The sequence below is a fragment of the Camarhynchus parvulus genome, chromosome 29 (genome assembly GCF_901933205.1).
Source record: "Camarhynchus parvulus chromosome 29, STF_HiC, whole genome shotgun sequence".
Taxonomy (NCBI): domain Eukaryota; kingdom Metazoa; phylum Chordata; class Aves; order Passeriformes; family Thraupidae; genus Camarhynchus; species Camarhynchus parvulus.
Window position 1 is genome coordinate 2,831,194 of NC_044599.1, and position 22,123 is coordinate 2,853,316.

Sequence of the window (22,123 nt, forward strand, 5' to 3'; positions counted from 1 at the left end):
AAGGCTCCTGTGGGACAGGACTTGGGGTGCAGGTGGCCCTGGTTGTCCTCACCCCACCACGCTCCAGTAAAGGACCAGTTTTGGTGTTTTATGGTGCGTGGCGGTGACTGGAGGGAGAATTTTAGCTCCTGTAACTTCTTCTGGTGGAGGAGCTGGAGACAAACTTCATGCTGGAGCTGCTGCCAGCTCCGAGGGTGGTGCTGCTCACCCCGGGAACGCCCCCACAGTTGAAGCTGTTCCCCAAATTGCAGATCCCCCCTCCCATGCTGAGGTTGCTCCCTCCTCCATATCCCGTTCCCACTGTTGTTCTGGTGACAGCTGCAAAGAGGAGAAGGAAATATTTCAGTATCTCCAGGCATTGACTTCTTGGTGTGGAGACACAGGAATGTTTAAATAAGGTAATTCTTATATTTTAGAGACTTACAGATATTCACTGGGACCCCATCTCCAGCCAGCCTGTTCAGGGATGGAACACAAGGAAGAGGATTAGATGTCTGTTGATATTGGGGAGGATCAATAAGATACCTTTCCCAGAGGTCTTTGGGGTGAAAAATAAAATCACAGCATAATTCACAGATTTTTGTTATTTCCATTATTTGGGAAAATCTCCCCACTTTGTGCCCCCTGTTTAGCATTCCAGAAATGCTGAGCTTCTCCTGTGCCATCCCCAGCCCCAGGGCTGGATGTTTCCCACCCACCTGCACTCCTCGCCCTCCAGCAGCTTCCTGTAGGTCGCAATCTCGATGTCCAGGGCCAGCTTGACGTTCATGAGCTCCTGGTACTCCCGGAGCTGCCGGGCCAGGTCAGCCTTGGCCTGTTGCAGAGCATCCTCCAGCTCGGCCAGTTTGGCCCTGGCATCCTTGAGGGTCAGCTCCCCGCGTTCCTCAGCGTCGGTGATGGCAGCTTTCAGGTTTGCACACTATGGAACACAAAGCTCTGCTCAAAGTCCCCACCCCAGACCCAGGTTTTTCTTTACCTCCCATGCAATCACAAGGTTTTATCCCAGCATCATCAGCTCCACCAGTTTTAGTGACAGTTTTCTTTTTGAATGAAAAAGGGTCAAACTGAGCAGAACTGCTCAGGTTGCTCCAGCCTTTTCCTTCCTCTCCCTTGCAAGTCCAGAGGTAAATTGGTTAAAAGTGGGGTTTGCTGCCCTTTACCTGTTTTTTCACGCTGTCAATCTCAGATCGGAGCCTCTGGACGTGGCGGTTGAGCTCTGAGATCTCCTGCTTGGTGTTCCGGAGGTCGTCCCCATGCCTGCCAGCTGTGGCCTGCAGCTCCTCGTACTGTCACAGAGAGGGACAACCAGTCAAAGGAAAATCCTCCATTTTTGGAGTTACCAGGAGCCTGAGAGTCCCCCCTCCAGCCCAGATCAACAGCTGGGAAGGTTTTCTTGGAAGAGTTGGTCTTTATCTGTTCCAGACAAGATATGAAGATAAGAGCATGGAAACCCCAGATCCTTCACCTTCGTCTGGTACCAGGACTCGGCCTCGGCGCGGCTCCGGTTGGCGATGTCCTCGTACTGAGCCTTGACCTCAGAGATGATGCTGTCCAGGTCCAGGTTCCGGTTGTTGTCCATGGTGAGAACCACAGAGGTGTCAGAGATCTGGGTCTGCATCTGGGACAGCTCCTGCAAAGAGCACAGGGAATGAGGTAATCCCCTTGGGAGATGCCTTTTCACCCTTCCAGGTGAGCTGCAGACCTGGGAGAGGCTGTTACAGATCGTTATCTGAACAGCTCAGGTGTTGGTGCAACTCAAGAGAGGGGAAGGATTTAGTATCTCCCGGAGGGAGAGAAGTCTTCACTGAGGGCCGGGATGTTTTGGAGCTGGTTATACTCACTGCTTCGTAAAGTGCTCTCAGGAAATTAATTTCTTCACTCAGTGCATCTGCCCTGGCTTGGAGTTCCACCTTGTTCATGTAGGAAGCATCTACATCCTGGGGGATGAGAGATTCTTGGGTGGTTTACACCCCTATCAGTAAATCAGGAACATGCATTGTGATAACAGTCCAGGGGAGAAACCATAATAAAAGTAAAAGGGGTTGGAATTGTAATGGGTGTATTTGTGACTGAGTGGGTGATCAGAGCTCTACAGTGAGCCATTCCACAGTGCCCTAGAATTTGCTCTCACCTTCTTGAGCGTCACAAATTCATTCTCTGCAAGGGTCCTTCTGTTGATCTCATCTTCGTACCTAAAGGAGGACGACAACAGGGAGTTTTTGTTTGGGCAGGTAACAGAAAGATTTGAGTTTGCTGAAATGAATTTCCTTCAGAGCATTTTGCATACAATGCTCTTTTCCCTCAATGAGACACCAGGAGCTGAACTAGTTAAAACAAGTACATCAAAACAATTCTAACAAATCCATTATTTTTTACTTATTTCTGGCCATTAGTCATCCTCCTTCTGCTGTTTTAAGCAAATGAAATGTGCTGCTCTGAAACTTTCAGACCTACTGTGTAATTTTTCCCTCTCAGGAGGTAATTTAGTTAATAAGTCTTTGATCATGCTCCAAATTATTCCCCAAATGTTGGCGCACTCGAATCTGTTACTCCGTTACTGAGAAAATTTCTCTTTGAGAAAATGTCATTGCCCGGAATTCCAGGATCCCAGACTCTCCTGGATCCCCCAATTGGTTTAAGGATGTTGAGAGGAGAAAGGCTGCACCTGCCCAGGTGAGTAGAGCATTAGCTCAAGACTTACTTCTTCTTGAAGTCCTCGACCAGGTACTGGGTGTTGACGAGTTCTCCCTCCAGCCTCCCCTTGTCGCTCAGCAAGGAGTTCAGCTGCACCCGCAGGTTGTTGATGTAGGTCTCGAAAAGCGGCTCCAGGTTGTTCCTCACTGTTTTCATTCCCTGCTCCTGCAGCAAACTCCACTTCGTTTCCAGCACTTTGTTTTGTTGCTCAAGGAATCGGACCTGGAAGGAGAAATATCCTGAAGGGGCTTTGAAAGAACAGAGACTGGTGAGAATTTCCCTGCAAGTGGGGGGGTCTCTGAACTGGCTGAGAGGGTAAAATGCTTCTTCCAGCTGGTTTTTAGAGCCAAATTCTCATCTCTTGAGAGATTTGGCTACAGGGACCCTGTTCAGTGTTAGAAACTCTGGAACAACCCTTGATTTTCTGGCTTCTCATTCATTGTTTAAATTGAGACCAGGTACAGGGATTTTGTGTGAAAAATGTGAGGAAAATCAAATAAGGAGAAAAGCAGGGCTTGCTCTTTAATTAAAATACCATTGTTAAGGTGCTGCTTCTCCTTCCCTTCTGTAGACCTCCCCTACCCCACTAAATGTCCAAAATATTGCAGTGTTTTCCTTGCAACCACAGAGGAGCAGCCTGACCAGAGTTGGAGCTGAGCAGATGTTCTTGTGCATCAGAGAAATGTAGTGGACAGACAGATTTGGATGAGAATTTGATATTTTGAACTAAAAATCCAAACATTTTGGTGACAGATTTAAATGCCTTTGAGAGAATTCAAGCATTGACAAGCTGCTTCTCCCTTGTGCCAATTACTTTGTCATTTTAGGTGGGTTTCTGGAATTCATTTGATCATCTACAAAGCTGTTCCCAAAGCTCCTGAAATGCTCAGCCTAAAGTCTCCAGAAGGGTGGGATTCTCCTCTGGAGATTTCTTTCCCCACTGCCTGTGAGATGTGGGAGCAGCAAATGAGGAGGAACTCAAACACTGGATGATTAATTCATGGCAACCGCTATGGAACAGGTGCCATTCCCTGGAGCTTCCAGGGCAACTTCCAGTCTTATTTCTCACTTGTATTCCTCCTTGATCAGCTTTTCTCCTCATCAAGCAGAAAAGTGTCCCTGTCAAAAAAATCAGATATTTAGGAAAGCTCAGATCTCACCTTGTCAATGAAGGAGGCAAATTTGTTGTTGAGGGTTTTGATTTGTTCCTTCTCCTCTTTTCGGATCCTTTGGATGTTAGGGTCAATCTCCAAGTTGAGTGGTTTCAGAAGGCTCTGATTGATGGAGACTTCATGGATGCCCCCAGCGGGGAATCCAGGGCCACCCCCAAAGGCCCCGTATCCATAGCCAAGGTTGGCTGGAACACCAAAGCCGCCCCCATACACACTCCCGGCGCCACCACCAAACCCTGCTGAGCCATAGAAGCTGCCACCCCTTCCAGCCACAGAGATCTTCTTGCAGCCACCAACATTGTAGAGGCTTTTGCTTCCAAAGCCCCCCCCGACCCTGGCAAAGCCACTGCCAGCATTGCAGCTGCCCAGGCGGGTGACAGAGCAGGAGCTGAAGCTGGTCCGGCATGTGTTGGGGACCATGGCCGAAGCAGCGCTGAAGCCGCTTCTCCCCCTCTGAATCCTCACGGTGGACTGGCGAGACATTGCTGGGGCTTTTTGGATTGGGGTGGATGCTGCAGCTAGAATAAAGGAGCAAAGGTGCTGGCCTGGAGCAAGGAGTAGGAGGGAAAGGAGAGAGGTGAACCTGTGCTCTGCAAGGGCTGGGGAGAGCCCTTTTATGCATGTATGAGCCTGGGATGGGTTGGATGAGGTGGATCATCTTTCTGATGAATTAGGCTTGGCATGTCCAACAGCATTCTGGAGAGTGAACTCACTCTGCACACACGCCCTGCTGAAATAATACAGCCCAGGTTCTCAGCAACAGGGAATTGTTTGGGAATAACTGTCGCCGGTCTTTGTAGACAGCCAGACTCGTCCCCATTTCAAAGCTGGAAAGTGGCGATGAGTCACGCTGGGCACTGGCAGCAAAACACCGCTCAAGTGCCTGTCACTCAACACCTCTGTCATTGGAAAACTTCATCCCTCGGGATTGCTTTCGCCCCTTTTGTTCACAAGCAGGGCTTGGGAAAGTTTCAATCCTTGTGCTTTAGGAGTGGGACCGATGCCAGTTCCACAGCCAGCCCTGCGGTCAGTTGTTTTACCCTGGAGTTTTGGGATATATTTTTGATAAGATTCTTGTGAAATTTGCCCAGAGAGGTTGTGGACTCCCCATCCCTGGAAGTGTCCAAGGCTGGGTCAGATGGTATTTGGAGCAACCTGGTCTACGGAAGGTGTCCCTGTCCATAGGACTAGATGATCTTTAAGGTCATCCCATCCAAACCATCCTGTGATTCCATGGACCACGTGCAGCCACCACAGAAATTGGCAGATACAGTTTTGCTCCCATCCCTAAAAAGCTCAGGTCCCTCTGGAAATCCTGCTGGAAATCCTGCTTCTCCAGACTAATTCCACTGTCTTAAAAAATATAATTACATGAATAAAAATGGAATATTTTGACACGATCTTTTTGTTCCTGTGTGGATTTTGACAGCTGCCACTGAGCTCTGTCACAAACATGTGCTGCCACATCAGCTTTGTGGGTTTGGACTTTATTTTAGCAGAATGAAAACAAACAAGCAAACAACTCAGAAATATATACATAGGAGGAAAGATTGTGGGAATAGGAACTGCCTTGACTCCACTGGCTCTGTGGAAATGGAGCGCTCCAGGGCTGTTCCCAGTGCACACTTAATAAACACAATGTCATTTCCCAAGGATTTAATCAGCTCTTTCAGCGCATCTGGAAGTGTGATCCTGCCTGCTGAAATCCACTAGAAGGCACAGGATTCCCTCTGCCCAGGACCACTCTAGGACATCCTGAGTCTTTCCCACCACAGGTACCAGCACAGCCCTTTGCATTTAACAGGTGGTTTCAGTAAAAATAAAAGGTACAAATGTAAAAAATAATTCATTTTGAGGGACAAAAAGTGCTTGTGGTGTTTTGTGCTGTTCAGGAAAATAGGATTTGTATTTAATTTATTTATTCAGAAGGCTGAAATTGTAAATGGATACTCCTGAGCAGCTTCCCCTTGTGCTGGCTGCAGGCCAGAGCAGCTGCTGCTGCAGCACGGGAAGAATGGAATAATGAGAAATCAATGGAATAATGAGGAATCACCATGGTGGGGGCAGTTGTGCTTCCATCTGCCCCTGCCTGGCGATGTATCCAAGTGCAGGAAACTCCCAGAAATTTTTTGTGTCCCCGTTGTTTCCTAACTGTCTGAGAGGTGATGTTTGCAATGGAAGTTTTAAATTCAATGTTATTCTTAGGCAGGATTTGTCAGGTTGGTTTTGTGTTTATTGCCAGACTGAGATTTTATTGCAAGGAAGGGCTGAATCCTGCAGGTTTTGCACAGTGAGGTCACATCACTGGGTCTGACTCTGCACCCCTGGGAGCTGGAGGCAAGCAGATTGGAAGCAAAGTCTGTGTCCGAAGGGCATTTGTGAAAGGATTATTGATCAGTGTGGGGGCTTTGCCCACCAACAGACAGATATCAGGACTTGACGTCATGCAATTCATTCCCACATGATGATTTCCAGTCCCAGGCAGAAACATCTCCAACTGAAAGAGGGGAAAATTAGCGTGGATATTGGGAAGAAATTCCTCCCTGTGAGGGTGCCCAGAGAAGCTGTGGCTGCCCCATTCCTGGAAGTGTCCAAGGCCAGGCTGGAGCAGGCTGGGACCGTGGAAGGTGTCCCTGCCCATGGCAGGGGTGGGATGGGCTCTCAAGTCCCTTCCCACCCAAACCATTCAATGACCATAAGACATTCAAAAGCAGCTGGAAGTTGCCAGCCCATGGTTCCTTTGGGAATACTCTCTCAGCTCTCTCCATCTCCCCTAGCTCTGAGTACCTGAAAGGAGTTTTATTCCAATTTTTCCAGTGGAGATCAGCACCAAAGGACAGATCCTCCCTCCCCAGGGAGATACACAACGTGGGGAGTCTGGGTGTGCAGGCCAGAGCTCCCCCAGTTCTCCCAGTGGGATGTGTCAGTGCTTTCCCTTTTCCCCTCAGGCTCCCTTTGCATCTGAAACTTGTCTTTTTTTGGCTAAGGAATCCACTGAGTGCGTTGGAGCCCATGGTTAATAACAGTAGTAATAATGCAGCTCCTCCAAGCAACTGAGAAGGAATTAATTTCTTTCCATTCCATGTTCTGCCAGGGTGGAGGTGATGTGGTCGTCACTCATCTGGCAGGAATTTCAGATGTAATTACAAAAGGCAGAACAGGGAGCACAAGGAGCTGTAGCTACAGGTTTGGGGTATGGGCTGATGGAAAGGGGGGTCCCCACCCTGCTCTGTTGATGAAACAGAGTTTCCACGTAGCTCCTGGGGGTGTGTCTCCCATGCTCCTGCAGCTCCAGACATGGAATGGATTTGCTGCTCTGGTGCAGGGACCTCCTGATACAGAGGTTCCAGAGGAAGGTGCTGGAGCTTGCCCACTGCTCGGGAGCTTTTCCTCCTGACCCCACCTCAGGAGCTGTGTCTGGGCAGGTCCCTCTGGGCCAGAGTCCCTCTGGTGTGAGAGAGGCTGGGCAGGCTCTGGAGCTCCCTCCCCCTCCTTGTTTCCTTCCACCAGGATGAGCTGCAAGCCCAGAGCGAGAGGCAGGAGAACACTTTGCAGACGCTGTAAACCTGGGAGTAAAGTCTTGGCTGAATTTGCATCTGGCACCATGCTGCTGTCAAGGTAAAAACTCTCCTTTGAGATTAGGGAGTTCTGCCTCTGTCAGGGCAATAAATGCAACCCCAGCCCCTTTAGTGAGAAATCAGAGCCATTTTCCTGTGGTTTAGTGAGCAGGGATGTGTCTCCAACAGCTTTTCATCACCTCCTCTCCATCCCTCTACTCCGCTGCTCCTGTCCAGAATCCGACTCAGAGTCCTTCATCTGATGCAACTTCTCAGGCTGAAATTTTTGGATGCTCCTCTCTGTGTTTTGTTTGCAAAAATAACCATATTTGTAAAACAAGAGCGTGTCAAAGTACCTTGCATTGGTTCACCTGTGCTACCTAATCTCAGTTTAATTATCAGCAAAGTCAAGGCTGTAATTTAGGTTAATTTCTTAAATTAAAGCCTTTGGGTTAAACTTGGGCTTCCAAGCTAAATTCAAACCCGACTCATTTCAGGCGTAATTTACTATTTCATCCCACGTTAATGAAGACCAGCAAGACTGAGGTTTTTCCACAGGAGACCACTGAACTCACAGCATCCCTGTGCTGTGGGGCTGGGCCCTCTGAGACCTCCTGGGTGGGAGGTGAGTGTCCATGAGTCCCATTTCCCGAAGGGATGAATTAGGACAAGCTCCTCAGTTTTCCCATAGGTGTTTCCCTGTGCTGGGTCCTTTGAGCCTGTTCCCAGCAGTATCTGGAGGCCAGTCAGCTCCAGCTCCTGGGTGACTTTGAAGTGTAGGTGTGACCTGCTTTCCCCAGATAATTGTTTTCTGTGCCAGCACGGAGACTCTGGGTGCACTCCAGGCTTTGCGGAGAACTTCAGCTCCATCGCTGCTGCCTGGCACACGCCTGGGAGGGCTTGTTCTTCCTGGGTCGGCTGCATCTTGAAGGACCCTCAGACTTTTGGAGGGGTCTGGTACCTCCTTTATCCTGTTCTGGTGCCTGGCTAGTGGCCCCTGAAGGAACCTGGATCCTCCACATCTCCTTGTAATGCCTTTGGAGAGTCCCCTGCCCTGGGCTGGGCTGCTGGGGCTGTGACCCCACATGAAAACATGAACTCCAAAGCTGATGGTGGTCACAGGGTATTTGTCCTATCCCATCCTTTCTCCTGGCCCTGGGGCACATCTTTTCTCTCAGTAAAGAACACAGAGCCCTGGAAATGGTGTTGCTGGGGAGTCCCACAGTTTTGGCCAGCTCTGTGCACATTCCGCGTTCCTCAGCTCCATCCTGCTCCTGGCTTGGTTTTCCTTCTGAAGGTCCACAGTGCTGGCGTGGAGTTTAATTTCTCCCTGTTAAAACCAACCTGGATCAGCACAAGGAGCTGGGAAGACAAACAGGGATTGTCCATGTGTCCTGTAAAGTGGATCCAATGACAGGGCAGTGATCCCAGGAGGCCTTGTGTTTATTTACCCCTCAGCTGTCCCAAGGGATTGGTTCCATTCCTGACCTCCAACTGCTTTGGGCAGTGGGATATTGCTCCAACTGAGCAGATGGCAGCTGGGAATATTGTTCCACTCTGGATTTGTTGCACCCTGTGTTGCCTTCCCTGCAGGCATTCCATGTCTTGTTTCATTTACAGCCTGGGCAAATAAACAATTTGCAAATTAAAATAATTTTCTTTGATGGAAATTCTGCTTTTGAGTCAAAAAAGCTGCAAAGTTTCATTTTGGAATTGTTAAGGGGAGTTGGTTCAGTGTTGTGGGACAGGATCATTCCCATAGGAAACACTGAAATTAAGTGCTGGGTTTCAGAAAATGTTTCGCCTGGTGTTTTGGTGGCAGTTAAAATCACGTGTCACATTTGACGTGTGTGTGTCAAATTTTTCAGGTCTCTGCAAATCAGGAGGATGGAAGATGAATACAGCTTTTTGCATCTGCTCTGCAAATTCACTAGGAAGATGTGCCAGGATGGGCTCTTAGAACACGTCACCAGAAACAGAAAACACACAGAGCTGCTCAGGGCTTTTTTGGCTGCATCCTCACTCTCAGCGTGCAGGAGACAGACCCAGCACTGGCTCACGGAGGCTCAGGAGCTGTCCTGGTGCCATGGGGATGGGTAAGGATTTGGCAAAGATGTTTCATGGAGGGTTCATTGGTGGTGGACCCATGTGTTGACATGGCCAGTGGTCCAACGTGTTGTGCAACTTGGGTTAAAAAACAGAAACCATCAGATTTGACATTTTCAATAATAAAACCCAACAGATTGGGCTGCTCTGCCTCCAGCCACCACCTCAGCTCTGGGAGCTTGTCCCCATTCCCTGAAATCAGTCTAAGGAACAAGGCCAGATGCTTGAAAAGTGGGTAAAACTCTTCAGTTCATGGAGCCCAACCATTCGCCCACCATAGAACCTCCTCTGGTGCAAATGGGCTGTCCCCGTTTTCCCAAAACATCGTTCCATGGCCCTTCCCAGCTGCTGGAGTGGAGCCTTGGGATGTTCATCCCACCATAGGACCACTGGGCGGGACCATCCCTTTCCCTGCTCTGGGTCCCCACCTGCTGGAGATGCTCGGCTGGCTTGGCCAGGACTCTCGCACCTGCACCAGGTGATGGATGAGGGGGTCCCGTTGGTGTGGGAGCTTGGAGGCTTTTCCCTGGAAAGCTGCCCTGGAATGTTCCACAAGGAGCTTTTTCTGGCAGACCTGGCTTACTGCCCCTCTCCTCTCCACCCCTGGCTGGAGGTTGCAGGGATTGAGGGATGGGTGGATGGGCACTGACTATCTCCTTTGGTGACCAGCATTCCCAAAGGGCTGTGGGTCCTTCCTCATCTGCCCCCCTTCTGCCCTGGCTCTTTCCTTGCCCAAGGTTCTTGTCCTGCCATTGGGGCTGGATTCCCACCTTGCCTGGTGCTGCCCCATTCCTGCCAGGATCCACATCTGGCACTGGTAGGAAGTGGGATCAGGAGATGCCTGTGGAGCCACAGGAGGGAGCCTGGGATTGGTATGAGGTCTCGGCTAAAACCCCCCAACCAGGCAGGCCATGGAAACTTCACGGGCAGCTGGGTGGGAATTGGGAGACTGAAGTGCTGTGGGCACCTTGGCAGACCTTGGGTTCACTCCAAATGAACCTGAGGCCCTGAAACTGTCCTTGCAGAGGAGCAACCAGGATCTTTCATGGGATATTTGCACATCCCAGAGAAACCTCAGTGTGCAAACAGTGTGTGTGTGTGTGTGTGTGCAGATTTTGGGTGCCTTGCCCTGTGCCTGCCCCTGCAGCTGCTCTTCCCAACCAGGGCAATGCCCACCTGCTCCAAGCCCTTCCTGCTGTGTGCCAGCCTCACTGTGTCCTCACCATAGTGTTGATGCCAGAGGTGGGCTCCTCTGATGTACAATTTACTCCTGCTTGTACAAACTAATGGCTGCACCATGCGATTCATGAACCAGCCCATGAATCTCAAATAAACCCTTGGGAATCACCTTCCTTTTCCCCACTTCCCTGCACTTCCTTCCTCCTGCAGTGACAGGCAGAAAGGGCAACTTTTCAGTTAACCACTGCAGTGGGCTTCATCCAGCTTTTGGCTCTGTTCCGAGGCAGCTTTTCCTTCCTGTGCCTCAGTTCTCCATCCATGGAATCATGGAATAGTTTGGGTTGGAAGGGACCTTAAAACCCGTCCAGTTCCACCCACATGCCATGGGCACGGGCACCTTCCATAGACCAGGTTGCTCATCTCAGCCTCCTTTCTATTTGCCCCGACTTGTCCTAGAGCCCAAGTCCTAAAACTGAGTTTTGTTTCCTCAAGGAGCCAATCCTGTCTCAGGAGCTGCCCTCAGGGTGTCCCCAGTGCAGCAGGGACAGGACACAGACCAACACCCACAGCAGGAGGAGGGAAGAAAAGCCAAAACCCAGCAGAGTTTAAAAATGACAAATGCTCTTTTATTGGACCTTACAGTAGGTTAGGCAGGGAGGTGAGGAGGCTGCAGCCACGAGGACGAGTAGTTAGAAATCTTATACACACAAAGCAAAAACCTTTCCCACAAGCGCCGGAGAAAACTGAAGGGGCTGGAAGAAACCTTGAATTGCAGACAAAACCTTTGGAGGTTGTAACGTGTTGGGGAGTAGAGGCTTTTAGAGCCTCTTGGAGATGTTTTCACTGCTGAGGACCTGGGACTGTGGTTCCACAAGGCTGTGATTCACCCTTGGAATGGGATGAACGAAATGGTTGTCCCTGTTCCATAGCGCTTCCATTTCCCTTTGAATGCCTGACTTTGAGCAGAGACCAAGGGCTTGCTGGCAGAGTGGCACCACAGGGTCCATGCCAGCCAGTGACCTGTTACAACCTGTGCTTCAGCCAAAGGTGCTCCAGATTCTCACAGAGGGGTCCTGGTCCCCCCTGCTGCCCCAGAGGTGAAGGACGGAGGAAGGAGAGGCTCTAGCGCAGCTATTTACATCACGATCTGCAGGGCAGGAGGCCGGAATTGCCGACGGCCGTGTGCTTGCCAGCCTTATCTGATGGTCTTTTTGCTGGTGGTGGTCTTGGAAACGATCCTGACGCTGCCTCCCGTGCTGGAGCTGACGCCCCGGCTGCTCCCAGAGCTGAAGGAGCTGCCTCCGCCATAGCTGAGCCCCCCGCCGAAGCCTCCGCTGCCTCCGAAGCCGCCGCTGCCGCCTCCAAAGCCGCTGCTGCTCACGGTGTAGCTGCTGCTGCCGCCGCCGCCGCCCATGCCGAGCCCCCCGCCCAGGCCCAGGCAGCTCCCGCCGCCGTAGCCCATCCCGCTGGAGCTGCTAACCACGGCTGGAAGGAAGGGGGAACGCAGGAACAGCCGTGTGAGGGGACAGCTGGGCTCCCGAGGTGGGGAGATCCCCCTTGGGGAGGCGGTGGGTGGGAAGACGTGGAAGGGACACAGATACAAAGAGGTGGAAGGAGGGGGTTAGGAAGAGGTGGAACGGAGGTGATACTCACAGACGCTGACAGCTCCGACTCCTTCTCCAGCAAGCCTGTTGGGAAAGGGAAAAGTGAGCAATAATGCCAAAACCTGGTCTGTGGGACCATCTAATTAGGAGTGCATGTCCTTCAGTGGGGTGGGGTATGTCTGTGTCACAGGTGAAAGGTGACAGTGCTCATTTTTATCATTACCGGGCACCATACCATAGCTGGAGAAACAAAACTTTCCCTACAAAGGTCACAGTTTCAACCACCTGTCTGTCTGCCCTGGTGCTCCAGCCCCTTGGGAAGAACTGTTTGACCCCAAGGAGATGGTCTCTGGTCAGCATGCAGCAGGTCCACGTGTCCTCACCTGCTCTCCTCGCCCTCCAGCAGCTTCCTGTAGGTCGCAATCTCGATGTCCAGGGCCAGCTTGACGTTCATGAGCTCCTGGTATTCCCGGAGCTGCCGGGCCAGGTCAGCCTTGGCTTTCTGCAGAGCATCCTCCAGCTCGGTCAGCTTGGCCTTGGCGTCCTTGAGGGCCATCTCCCCACGCTCCTCAGCCTCAGCAATGGCTGCTTGGAGGTTGGCACACTGGGAGTGGGGAGAACAGGCAGTTGTTTCATTTGGGCTCCCCAAACCACTCTCTCTGTTGCTGAGGGGTTGTGGGCAGTGGCTGGTGGCTCCCAGGATGGCACTGAGGGCTCCTGATGGGACCTGGCTCTTCCTGCTGAGCCTGGCCACCATCACCTCCCACCCACCTCCTCCTGCTCTGCAAGACCATCCCTCTCCCACCTGTTTCTTCACGCTGTCGATCTCATTCCGCAGCCTCTGGACCATCCGGTTGATCTCTGAAATCTCAATCTTGGTGTTCCTCAGGTCATCCCCGTGTCTCCCAGCAGAGACCTGGAGCTCCTCGTACTGGTGCAGGGAAAGGACAAGAGCACTGGTGAGCACTCGGAGCTCAAGGAAGGGTGAGGGGACTTCAGGGGACAAAGTGCAGGTCTGGATGAGGATTAAGGGGACAAGATTCTTCTGAAATCTGCCCATGGAATAATGGCACTTGCCCTTAACTCTCAATATCTGCTGGGAAGGCAGTGCCTCATGGTACGGGGGACCGAGTTGTTGTCACCTACAAGAACCTGGAAGGGGAACTGTTTAAGGCCAGTTCTGCCAGTGACTCTGTGAGCCCAAAGTCAAAACTTTTGAACATCTCATCCCTGTCTCCCCTCAGCTGATAGGAAATAATTTCTGATCATTTCTGACCCCAGAAATCAGTCTGTCACCCTGGTTACCCACCTTGTTCTGGTACCAAGCCTCGGCCTCGGCACGGCTGCGGTTGGCAATGTCCTCGTATTGCGCCTTGACCTCGGCGATGATGCTGTTGAGGTCCAGGTTCCGGTTGTTGTCCATGGACAGAACCACGGAGGTGTCGGACACTTGCTGCTGCATCTGGGACAACTCCTGCAGGAGATGCAAAAAATTAATTTAATGGTCTGGTGTCCACGGTGGAAACCACAGAGATGAGGTGATTTGGGAGTCCTCCCTGCTAAGATGTTTTCTTGCATTTCCCTTGCTCTGTCTCCATTTTGTAACTTATTTCTGCATTATCATTTCCAAAAGGCTGAGACCACCTTCTCCACCCCTGGGTGTGGGACCCACGGGGCAGGAGCTGGGGGATGCTCTCCAGGAACCACTCACCGCCTCATACAGAGCTCTCAGGAAGTTGATTTCCTCTGCCAGTGCATCGGCCTTGCCCTGGAGCTCAACTTTGTTCATGTAGGCACCATCCACGTCCTAAGGAGAAGATACCAATGGTTTCTGATGAAACCAGAACACAAAGGGGCTTCAGGACACCAATGGGACCATGTCTGCTTCCAGGTCTATTATTAATGGAATCGTAGGATCATGGAATGATTTGGGTTGGAAGGGACCTGAAAGCACATCCAATTCTCACCCCTGCCATGGGCAGAGACACCTTCCACAGACCATACTGCCTTGGACACTTCCAAGCATGCGGCAGCCACAGCTTCCCTGGGCAACCTGTGCCACTTCCAGCAGTTCCTTAGGCTAATTTTTATGTCCCTGTGATCAAGGTATTTTTTTAATGTAATGTTGGACATTGACTGTGAGCCAGAACCAGGTTCTTGGGCAGAAGGCAAAGCTCTGACTCACAAGGATGTGACCAGAAACTGAGTTGAGCTGAGCCACAAGAGACCAGAAAACAGGGCAGCTCTGTTGGCATAGAGAAGGTTGTGCCCATTCTTGGTCTCGGGAGGACCCAACCCAGGATGTGCTGATCTCCCAACTTGACCCAGCCATGAGGGTACAGCACCCCAACTCCCACCAAGTCTTGCTTGAACTCTGCAAGGTGAGTTAATTCCCTTTTCTGGCCCATAATTCCCCACCCAGTCACCTTCTTGAGGACCACGAACTCGTTCTCAGCACCCGTGCGCCGGTTGATCTCATCTTCATATCTGCCGGGATAAAAGAGTGAGGTGGGTTGGATGGAATGAAGAGGTAGGAGCACCCCATTCCCAAAGCATCAGTTGTGGCTTATGGATATATTCCCTACTCCCACATGTTTATCCAGAGCAGACGCAGAGCAAATATTACTGTCTTTGAACTGTGGGACTCTGTGGTGTGAGTAGTCCCAGTTAAATTAATATATTTTAATCACTGCCCATAAAGTCAAGCTCATACATAAATGTGCAGATTCAGAGCCCGTTTTGGCAGGAAGCAGGAGCAGCCATTCCCGGTGACCTTCGCTCCAAGCAAAGTTATGCAAAAGACTTTCAACAAAGCTGCACTGCAATGCCTACAAATGTATAATAAAGCAATCATTTGGTATTTGATATTATAATAATGCTAATGGCTCTGAAGAAGCCACTGCAGCATTTAATTAAAACAAAAAACTCCATGGTTGTGCAAGAGGGGATCATTACAGCTCTGACAGTGGTTCTGTAGAACTTTATATGGCTCTGAGCAACATTCTCTCATCAGATAATCAGGGCAGGGCTTGGCTAGAAAGCAGACAAAACATGCAGGCTATTGAGGCAAAACCTGGCTTTGAAAGGCAGATTTGTGCCAGTCCTCTCACCAATATTGGCAGAGTTTTCCCTGCAGCTGGATCTCTTAGTGGACAAGGGAAGAGGTGGGAATAAGCCAGTGGACTGGGAACAAACTGTAGACTTAAACTGTGTTCTCTTTTCCAAGAGGTAGCTCTGAAATCCAGACTGTAGAATTGATCATTTGGAGCCTAACCAGTATTTCCAAAAATCCTAGAACACATTTCAAGACCTCAAAAGCACCCAAAACCACACCAGCAGCTCTGCCAGTCCCTCCTGTTGGATCTAAGTGTTGTTTTCCCAGCTCCCCTCCCAAAAAATCTGTCTCTTCCCATGCTTAACTACCTAATATTAACATATTCCAGCTCTGCAGGGTGATTCTCAAATTTGCAGCCAGGACTGGTTGAAGAAGGGACATATTGTTCTCAGCCAAATAAAAGTCAATGGCCTCACCTAAAAATCCCCCCCAGAAAATCCCCTCCGGGCAGCAGGTGCTGGCTGGTGTGTCCTGAGAATGATCCATCCCCCCTGCACTGGATACCAGCAGGGGGTTAATGCTCTCCCCAGGGAAATTTTTGGCAAAGGGCTGATCATCTTCCAGGTGATGGGAGCTGAGTGAGCCTGAGCACTCCCAGGTCACCTGGGACCTCTAGAAAGGCTGGAATTTCCTTCACAGAATGGGAAATGGGGGATTTTGGAGCTCGAAGTTTATTGGCTACATTTCATTCTCATTTTGCCTGTCTATTATCCTCACAATTTACTAATTTTTCTGTCTCCTGGTATATTATGTCTGGAGACTCCAGGGATCAGACTGTGACCTCTGTTGTGCTGCAGCACAGTTCCCCAGGAATTCTGTGCTAAACACTGACCTTGCCTGTGATAAATGTAAAGTAACACAGGGTAATTCTGGGAACACATTTTATGCTGGGAAGAGGAACCTGGATCAAACACTAAGTGTGCACCAGCAGGAATGAGCACCGGCCCAGATTTTCCTGGCTGGGACGACTCACTGTGCAGAGCGGGATCCCTTACTTGTTCTTGAAGTCTTCCACCATGTCCTGCATGCTCCGGAGCTCGGAGTCCAGCCGGCCCCTCTCTCCCACCAGGCTGTCCAGCTGCCGCCGGAGGTTGTTGATGTAGGCTTCGAAAATGGGCTCCAGGGACTTCCTGGTGACAGTGTGACCCTGCTCTTGGAGGAGGGTCCACTTGGTCTCCAGCACCTTGTTCTGCTGCTCCAAAAAGCGCACCTGGGGAGAAACAAAACCAGGGACACGTGTGGACAAACCTCACAACTGCCAGGAAAAGGTGAGATCACCAACAGAAAAGGTCCAGAGATGTTGAGACAATCAGAAGGGAATTATTAGGAGTGTCCCAGTTTAGGGCATTGGATTCTTAAAAGTATTAGAAGCTTCTGGAGATGTTTAGCAAGATTTTTTCAGGAGTTTTAATCAGGCCAAACACCTGTACTTGCAAGTTTAATGTTTCTCCCCCCAGTAGATGTTCAGCCCACCTTACTGGTTTAAACTGGTTGTATCCCATTGTAGAGGAGAAGAGTCATCCACCCCAGGATTGTTTTTACAGGGAAGAGAGAGAATTACTTTGTCAATAATATAAAGGTGCTGAAAAACTCATCCTTGCTAAGAGGAAACATAAAACAGTTCTTAGTTTCCAGCCAAGCCCATGTTGTTTGTCGGCTGGGATCGGTTCAGGCAGGTCCCTAAATCCAAATGAAGTTTCTTCCTGAAGGTTTTTTCCCCAGGCAACTGATAGCATGCGTGGCTTGATGGTTCAGACCAAACTCTCACCTTGTCAATGAAGGAGGCAAATTTGTTGTTGAGGGTCTTGATCTGCTCCCTCTCCTGTGTTCGCACCTTCTGGATTTCCGGATCGATATCCAGCTTGAGGGGTGCCAGGAGGCTCTGGTTGACAGTCACTTCATGGATGCCACCAGGTGGGCAAACAGGGAACCCAGGGCCACCTCGGCCACCAAATCCGGGCCCTCCCAGCCCAAATCCACTTCCCAGCCCATAGCCACCACCACCACCGGCTCCTCCTAAGCCAAAGCCAGCTCCTGCTCCGCCACCATAGCCAAGACTGAAGCCATATCCGCCCCCGGCTCCGCTCCGTAGACCTCCACTGACCGAGCTGTAGGAAATTCTTTTGCTTCCACCCAAGTTATAGAGACTTCTGCTGCCGAAGCCACCGCCAGCTCCAAAGCCTCCTCCACCTCCAGCTCTTCCTCCTCCAACTCTGGAGACAGAGAGAGAGCTAAAACTGCTTCTGGTCCCACCACCGCCACCTCCTACGATAGCAGAGCCTGAGCTAAAGCCCCTCATGCCCCCTCCAGTAGATGATCTGAAAGAGATACGGCTCATGGCTGGTTCAGTTGGGAAGACAAAGAGTAGGAGAGAGGAAAACAAAAAAACGCTGCGCAGCAGAAAAAGAGCAGAGGGCAATGGAGACAGAAACCCCTGTAATGGGAGAGCTTGGGAGCCTCCTCTTTTATCTGCTTGGAAAACTTGGCACGGGAATTCAGAACTTGACGTGCCTTGCAGCAACTTGCCTTGTCAAACACACCTCGGCTACGGCGAGGCGCTGAAAAATGCATTGTTTGCAGGCAGGAAAGTAACGGCGAGAGGGAGCTCCCCTCTCCACCAAAGCCGCCGCTCTGAGTCATGGAATTAGCATTGAATGGGACGAGGTCTGTGCTCAGGGCAGGATGCAACATGATTCCCGAGACCCTGGGAGCCGCTTTCCCTCAGGCGAGACAAGGACTCGCTCGCTTGAGCAAAGCGAAGATTTTGCAAGTCGCATTTTCAGGTTTAACGTGTTGCATGGGCAAGAAAAATAGGGACTTTTCCAAGATTTCCAGCTCTGCAACTGGCCATGCGTGTCCTGTTGTCGGCTTGGGAAAGTTGGGTCTGAAGGTGGTTTTAATGATCACTGCTGACATTGTGTTTTTTTAACAGTCAAGTTTGATTTTTTTTCTGGATCTAAATGGTCATGGGCTTGAAGAGATGAGCTGAATGGAAGTTGTGTCGTGACAGTATTTCCTGGGATCTTACCAAAAATCATCTCCCCTCATTCCAGGGGAGAACTGAGGAATTAGTTAACACGATTTTGAAAGACAGCTAGTAAATGCTTTTTCCAAAATCATGTCAAAATAGATTAAATAGTACTTTCCTTAATATACACCTATAAAATTCTACTAAAAATCTGCTCGAAATTATTGTGGTTCTATAGTACCTCCTTGTCAGGCTCAGCGTTCAAAAGCTCTGTCTGAAGTGGTATTTTTATCGCTTTTTCTGCCTCCCTCCACTCCCCCCCTTATATTTATCCAACAGTTTCCACGTCATTGCTGGCTCTAAAAGATGTTCTGTGGAGGGGAATTCACCCACTTTCCTCCCTAGCCCCTCCTTCACTCCGCTGAGATCACACAGTTGGAAAAACTTTCTAAAATAGCTTTTGCCTCTTGATGTTGCTTCTGGGTGAACCCTTGTGCAGGAGTTTCAACCCCCACAAATGAGTCTGGGTTGTGTAAAGGCTTGAGAGCCTTCTCTTGTGCCCATGAAGAGCTTGACATGAGATCCAGGAGAAGAAATTCCCTCATTCCCACTCAAAATACCTCCCCAAATACTTTTGTGAACTGATTCTGCCCACTGGCCAAGGCTGTCCACCTTGGCCAGGTGAAGTAATAGCAAAAGACAGAGAGATGAGATCCTGAGCAGCTCAACCAAAAAAAAATTCCCAAATTCATCTACGTGAGCAAAAAGTGCAGGAGCTCAATCCAAAAGGAGGTGTTTAAGCAGATCAGCTGCGTCTCAGAGCTTGTTTGTGTTGATGTGTTTCCAACCGCTGCTTTTTTCTGTCTGGGAACTTGAAAGAGCCTGAGCAGGAGGGGTTTGGTTGGGTTGGGTTTGCTTTGGTTGGGTTTTGTCTCCTCGCAATCAGAAAACAGCAGCGCTCCCAGCTCCCATCTCCTTGGAGCACTCCCTATTCCGATAGTGAGTCACCACGGGTGCGATTGGAGCCGATCCCTGGATGGGCTGATCCAAAAAATCCCTCCCGTGACTGGGAGGCGGCTGGGCTGTAGCAAGGGGGTGCTCTCACCCCGGGAGTGGAGATGTGGGAATATCCTGCTGGAAACGCAGCGTTTTGCTGGGAAAACTTCTCCCCTCACTCCATCCAAACCCAGCGGCTCCCAATTTCACAGCGGCAGCAACCTCAGCCCTGAGACCTCTGGGTGCTGAAAATAACACAGTGATACTGAAAATAGATAAACTCTGCTCCAAGCATGGCAGATCCATGGAGATTTGCTTTCCTATGCCTGCCCATGTGAACTGGCACGACTGTGCCAGGAGCCTGCGGATGGGGGCCAGGCATGGAACTTGCCTTTGACTCCCAAATTGCTTATGCAAAGTCACACCTGGGAACAGGAGCACAGGTTTTAATTAAAGCAGAGGGAAAGGATTCATGTGGAAGGGAATCATTACTTCCCTACAGCTCTTCTAGGAAAGCCTGTTACTGCAGACAATGGCAATTAAGTTGACTATTACAAAGGATTTGGAAGAGCAAAGCAAAGGATGGCTTAGGCACCAAAACAAGGAAAATTCTTGTGGACTCTCAGTCCCTCACACTTTCCTTTCTCGGTTTGTGTCACTCACGTGCAGTGTCCCACTGAAGGTGCGCAGGGCTGCAGGGGGGCTGTGCTGTCCTCTCAGATGGGACAGTTCCCTGTGGAGAGGCAGGACATGTCATGGGGGGTTGTCTGGGGGGTGAGGGCACTGCAGAGAAAGGGGAGGAGGAACAGGGCTCCTGTCTGCAGGAGCTCAGCTGCCTCTGAGCTCTGATTTGCTCTTTTTTTCAGAAGGGACTAGAAAAAAGATGTTAAAAACTCTCCTTGGTTAAGGTTGGGTTGTCAGAAGCTGTGTTAAATCCTCGCACCCAACCTGTGCAATTTGGCGGGGTCAGAAATCGAGGTGACTCAGAGTTTATTTTTAACTTTCACTGTTTTTTTGGCCTGTCTGCAGCATCCCCTGGACAGCAGAGACTGAGGAGTCTTGGTGGATGACAGGCAAGGATGATATGAGCCAGCAGTGCTCATGATCAGAAGGAATGGAATTCCCCACAGAATCCTGGGATGCCTCAGGAAAAGCATGGCCAGTGGGCCAGGGAGGGGATCCTGCCCCTCTGCTTGGCCCTGGTGACGCCACGTCTGGAGTTCTGTGTTCTGCTCTGGACTCTGCAGTTCCAGAAGGACCAGGAACTCCTGGAGAGGGTCCAGCAGAAGCCACAAAGGTGATGAGAGGTCTGGAGCATCTCTTTGATGAGGCGAAATGGCAGGAGCTGGGCGTGGTCAGTCTGAAGAAGAGGAGGCTGAGAGGGGATCCCAACAATCATAAGAATACCCAAATATCCATAAAAATATCTCATTTGAAAGGGTCTCTCATCAATCCATGTGAACATCTCCAAGGGGTGGAAAGAGGATGATGTCAGACTGTTCAGTGGTGCCCAGGGACAGGGCAAGGATCCCAGAATCCCTGAGGTGGGAAAAGACCTCTAGAATCATCAAATCCCATCTGTGCCCAATCCCCACCTCATCACCAGCCCAGAGCACTGCGTGCCACATCCAGTCATCCCCTGGGCACCTTTAGGGATGGCGATTCTACCACCTCCCTGGGCAGGGAGGAATCATGGCCATAAACCAGAATACAAGAAATTCAACCCCAACATGAGGAAGAAGTTCTTTCCACGGAGGTGGCAGAGTCCTGGAAGAGCTGCCCTGGGAGGGCATGGGTTGTCCCTTTCTGGAGACATTCCAAGCCCACCTGGACGCCCTCCAGTGTCACCTGCTCCAGGTCTCTGTGCCTTGGCAGGGGGTTGGACTGTATGAGCTCCAGAGGGCCCTTCCAACCCCAACTATTCTGGGGTTCTGGGACTCTGAGTCTGGTTTTGTCCCTGGATTTAATCTTTCACTGAGGCTCCTTTGATTTCCTGGGCAAAGGGGATGAGATGTTGCTGTGTTTTGGTGCATCTGGATTTGAGCAAGGTTTTGCTGAAGCATCTCCTTTGAACTTGCCAGGACATGCTGGCATGTCTGCTCCTGCTCCTGCTCCTTTCCCTGCTCCTGCTCCTTCCCAAGTTCTGCCCGGAGTTATGCAGGGCCAGGATGTTGCAAGGTCAGAGCAGAGCAAAGCATCTGAACCTTTGTAATTCAGTAAGGGCTTTGCAATAATGTTTGGCTGAGGGTTTTTTCTCCACTTTCTGTTTGTTTTATTTTTGCAATGACTGACTGAAATATCTGCATCAGAGGTGGTGTTGTGCTCCAGCACCCATCCCCAACCCAGATCTTCCAGATAAGGCCTCCCCAAGAGCCCCGCAGACACTTGGGCTTGCCCTGGCTTTTTAAGAAAGCAAAAACTGAATCCTGAGGTTTTGCCTGGATGCCCCAAACCCTCCCTCCCATGGAAGAAAATATTTTGAATTAACCCAAATAAGTTAATAAATGAATGATGATTAATTATCTTGTCACTTATGGATAAAACTCCACTCTCTTTCTCTTCCTCCTCTTCCTCCTCCAGTTTTTTCCAATTCTTGAATTTATTTTGGGACAACCAATTTCAAGATTTTCATTATAACTTAATCATAATTTCAAAGCTTTTCCCTGGAAGTAAAGAAAATATGCCTCCAGCTCATTCTGATGAAGGTTGGAAATATTTTCTATTGCTGGTTC

The 22,123-nt window shown here is 50.2% G+C and overlaps 2 protein-coding genes across 5 annotated transcripts; both read right to left on the minus strand.

The window, feature by feature from the left end:
- Positions 1 to 121: 121 nt before the first annotated feature.
- Positions 122 to 4,349, minus strand: LOC115914550 (keratin, type II cytoskeletal 75-like). 4 transcript variants are annotated; one of them, XM_030967109.1, is made up of 10 exons: positions 4,082 to 4,349; positions 3,855 to 4,051; positions 2,702 to 2,916; positions 2,132 to 2,192; positions 1,842 to 1,937; positions 1,535 to 1,630; positions 1,161 to 1,286; positions 699 to 919; positions 425 to 456; positions 122 to 318 (listed from the first exon to the last, which is right to left on the minus strand). In XM_030967109.1, exons 1-10 carry the CDS (start codon positions 4,347 to 4,349, stop codon positions 122 to 124), a joined length of 1,509 nt encoding a protein of 502 aa, XP_030822969.1. The 4 variants fall into 4 exon arrangements, with proteins under 4 accessions (XP_030822969.1, XP_030822967.1, XP_030822968.1 ...); XM_030967107.1 differs by having other exon boundaries at positions 1,466 to 1,630; XM_030967108.1 differs by having other exon boundaries at positions 3,855 to 4,349.
- Positions 4,350 to 11,333: 6,984 nt separating this feature from the next.
- LOC115914545 (keratin, type II cytoskeletal 6A-like) lies at positions 11,334 to 17,877 on the minus strand. The gene is made up of 9 exons (XM_030967100.1): positions 17,196 to 17,877; positions 16,423 to 16,637; positions 14,739 to 14,799; positions 14,024 to 14,119; positions 13,622 to 13,786; positions 13,118 to 13,243; positions 12,696 to 12,916; positions 12,362 to 12,396; positions 11,334 to 12,193 (listed from the first exon to the last, which is right to left on the minus strand). Exons 1-9 carry the CDS (start codon positions 17,763 to 17,765, stop codon positions 11,904 to 11,906), a joined length of 1,779 nt encoding a protein of 592 aa, XP_030822960.1. The 5' UTR covers positions 17,766 to 17,877; the 3' UTR covers positions 11,334 to 11,903.
- Between the last annotated feature and the right edge of the window lie 4,246 nt (positions 17,878 to 22,123).

Bases quoted from the DNA above. Each gene is read 5' to 3' on its own strand.
- LOC115914550 (XM_030967106.1), bottom strand. From the start codon at position 4,349: ATGTCTCGCCAGTCCACCGTGAGGATTCAGAGGGGGAGAAGCGGCTTC. The intron at 920-1,160 runs GTAAAGGGCAGC...TGTGTTCCATAG, and splicing joins TTGACAGCGTGAAAAAACAG to TGTGCAAACCTGAAAGCTGC. The intron at 319-424 runs GTAAGTCTCTAA...TCCTCTTTGCAG, and splicing joins TGGGGTCCCAGTGAATATCT to CTGTCACCAGAACAACAGTG.
- LOC115914545 (XM_030967100.1), bottom strand. From the start codon at position 17,765: ATGAGCCGTATCTCTTTCAGATCATCTACTGGAGGGGGCATGAGGGGC. The intron at 14,800-16,422 runs GTAAGGGATCCC...TTATCCCGGCAG, and splicing joins GTGGAAGACTTCAAGAACAA to ATATGAAGATGAGATCAACC. The intron at 13,787-14,023 runs GTGAGTGGTTCC...CATCTCCTGCAG, and splicing joins TGAGAGCTCTGTATGAGGCG to GAGTTGTCCCAGATGCAGCA.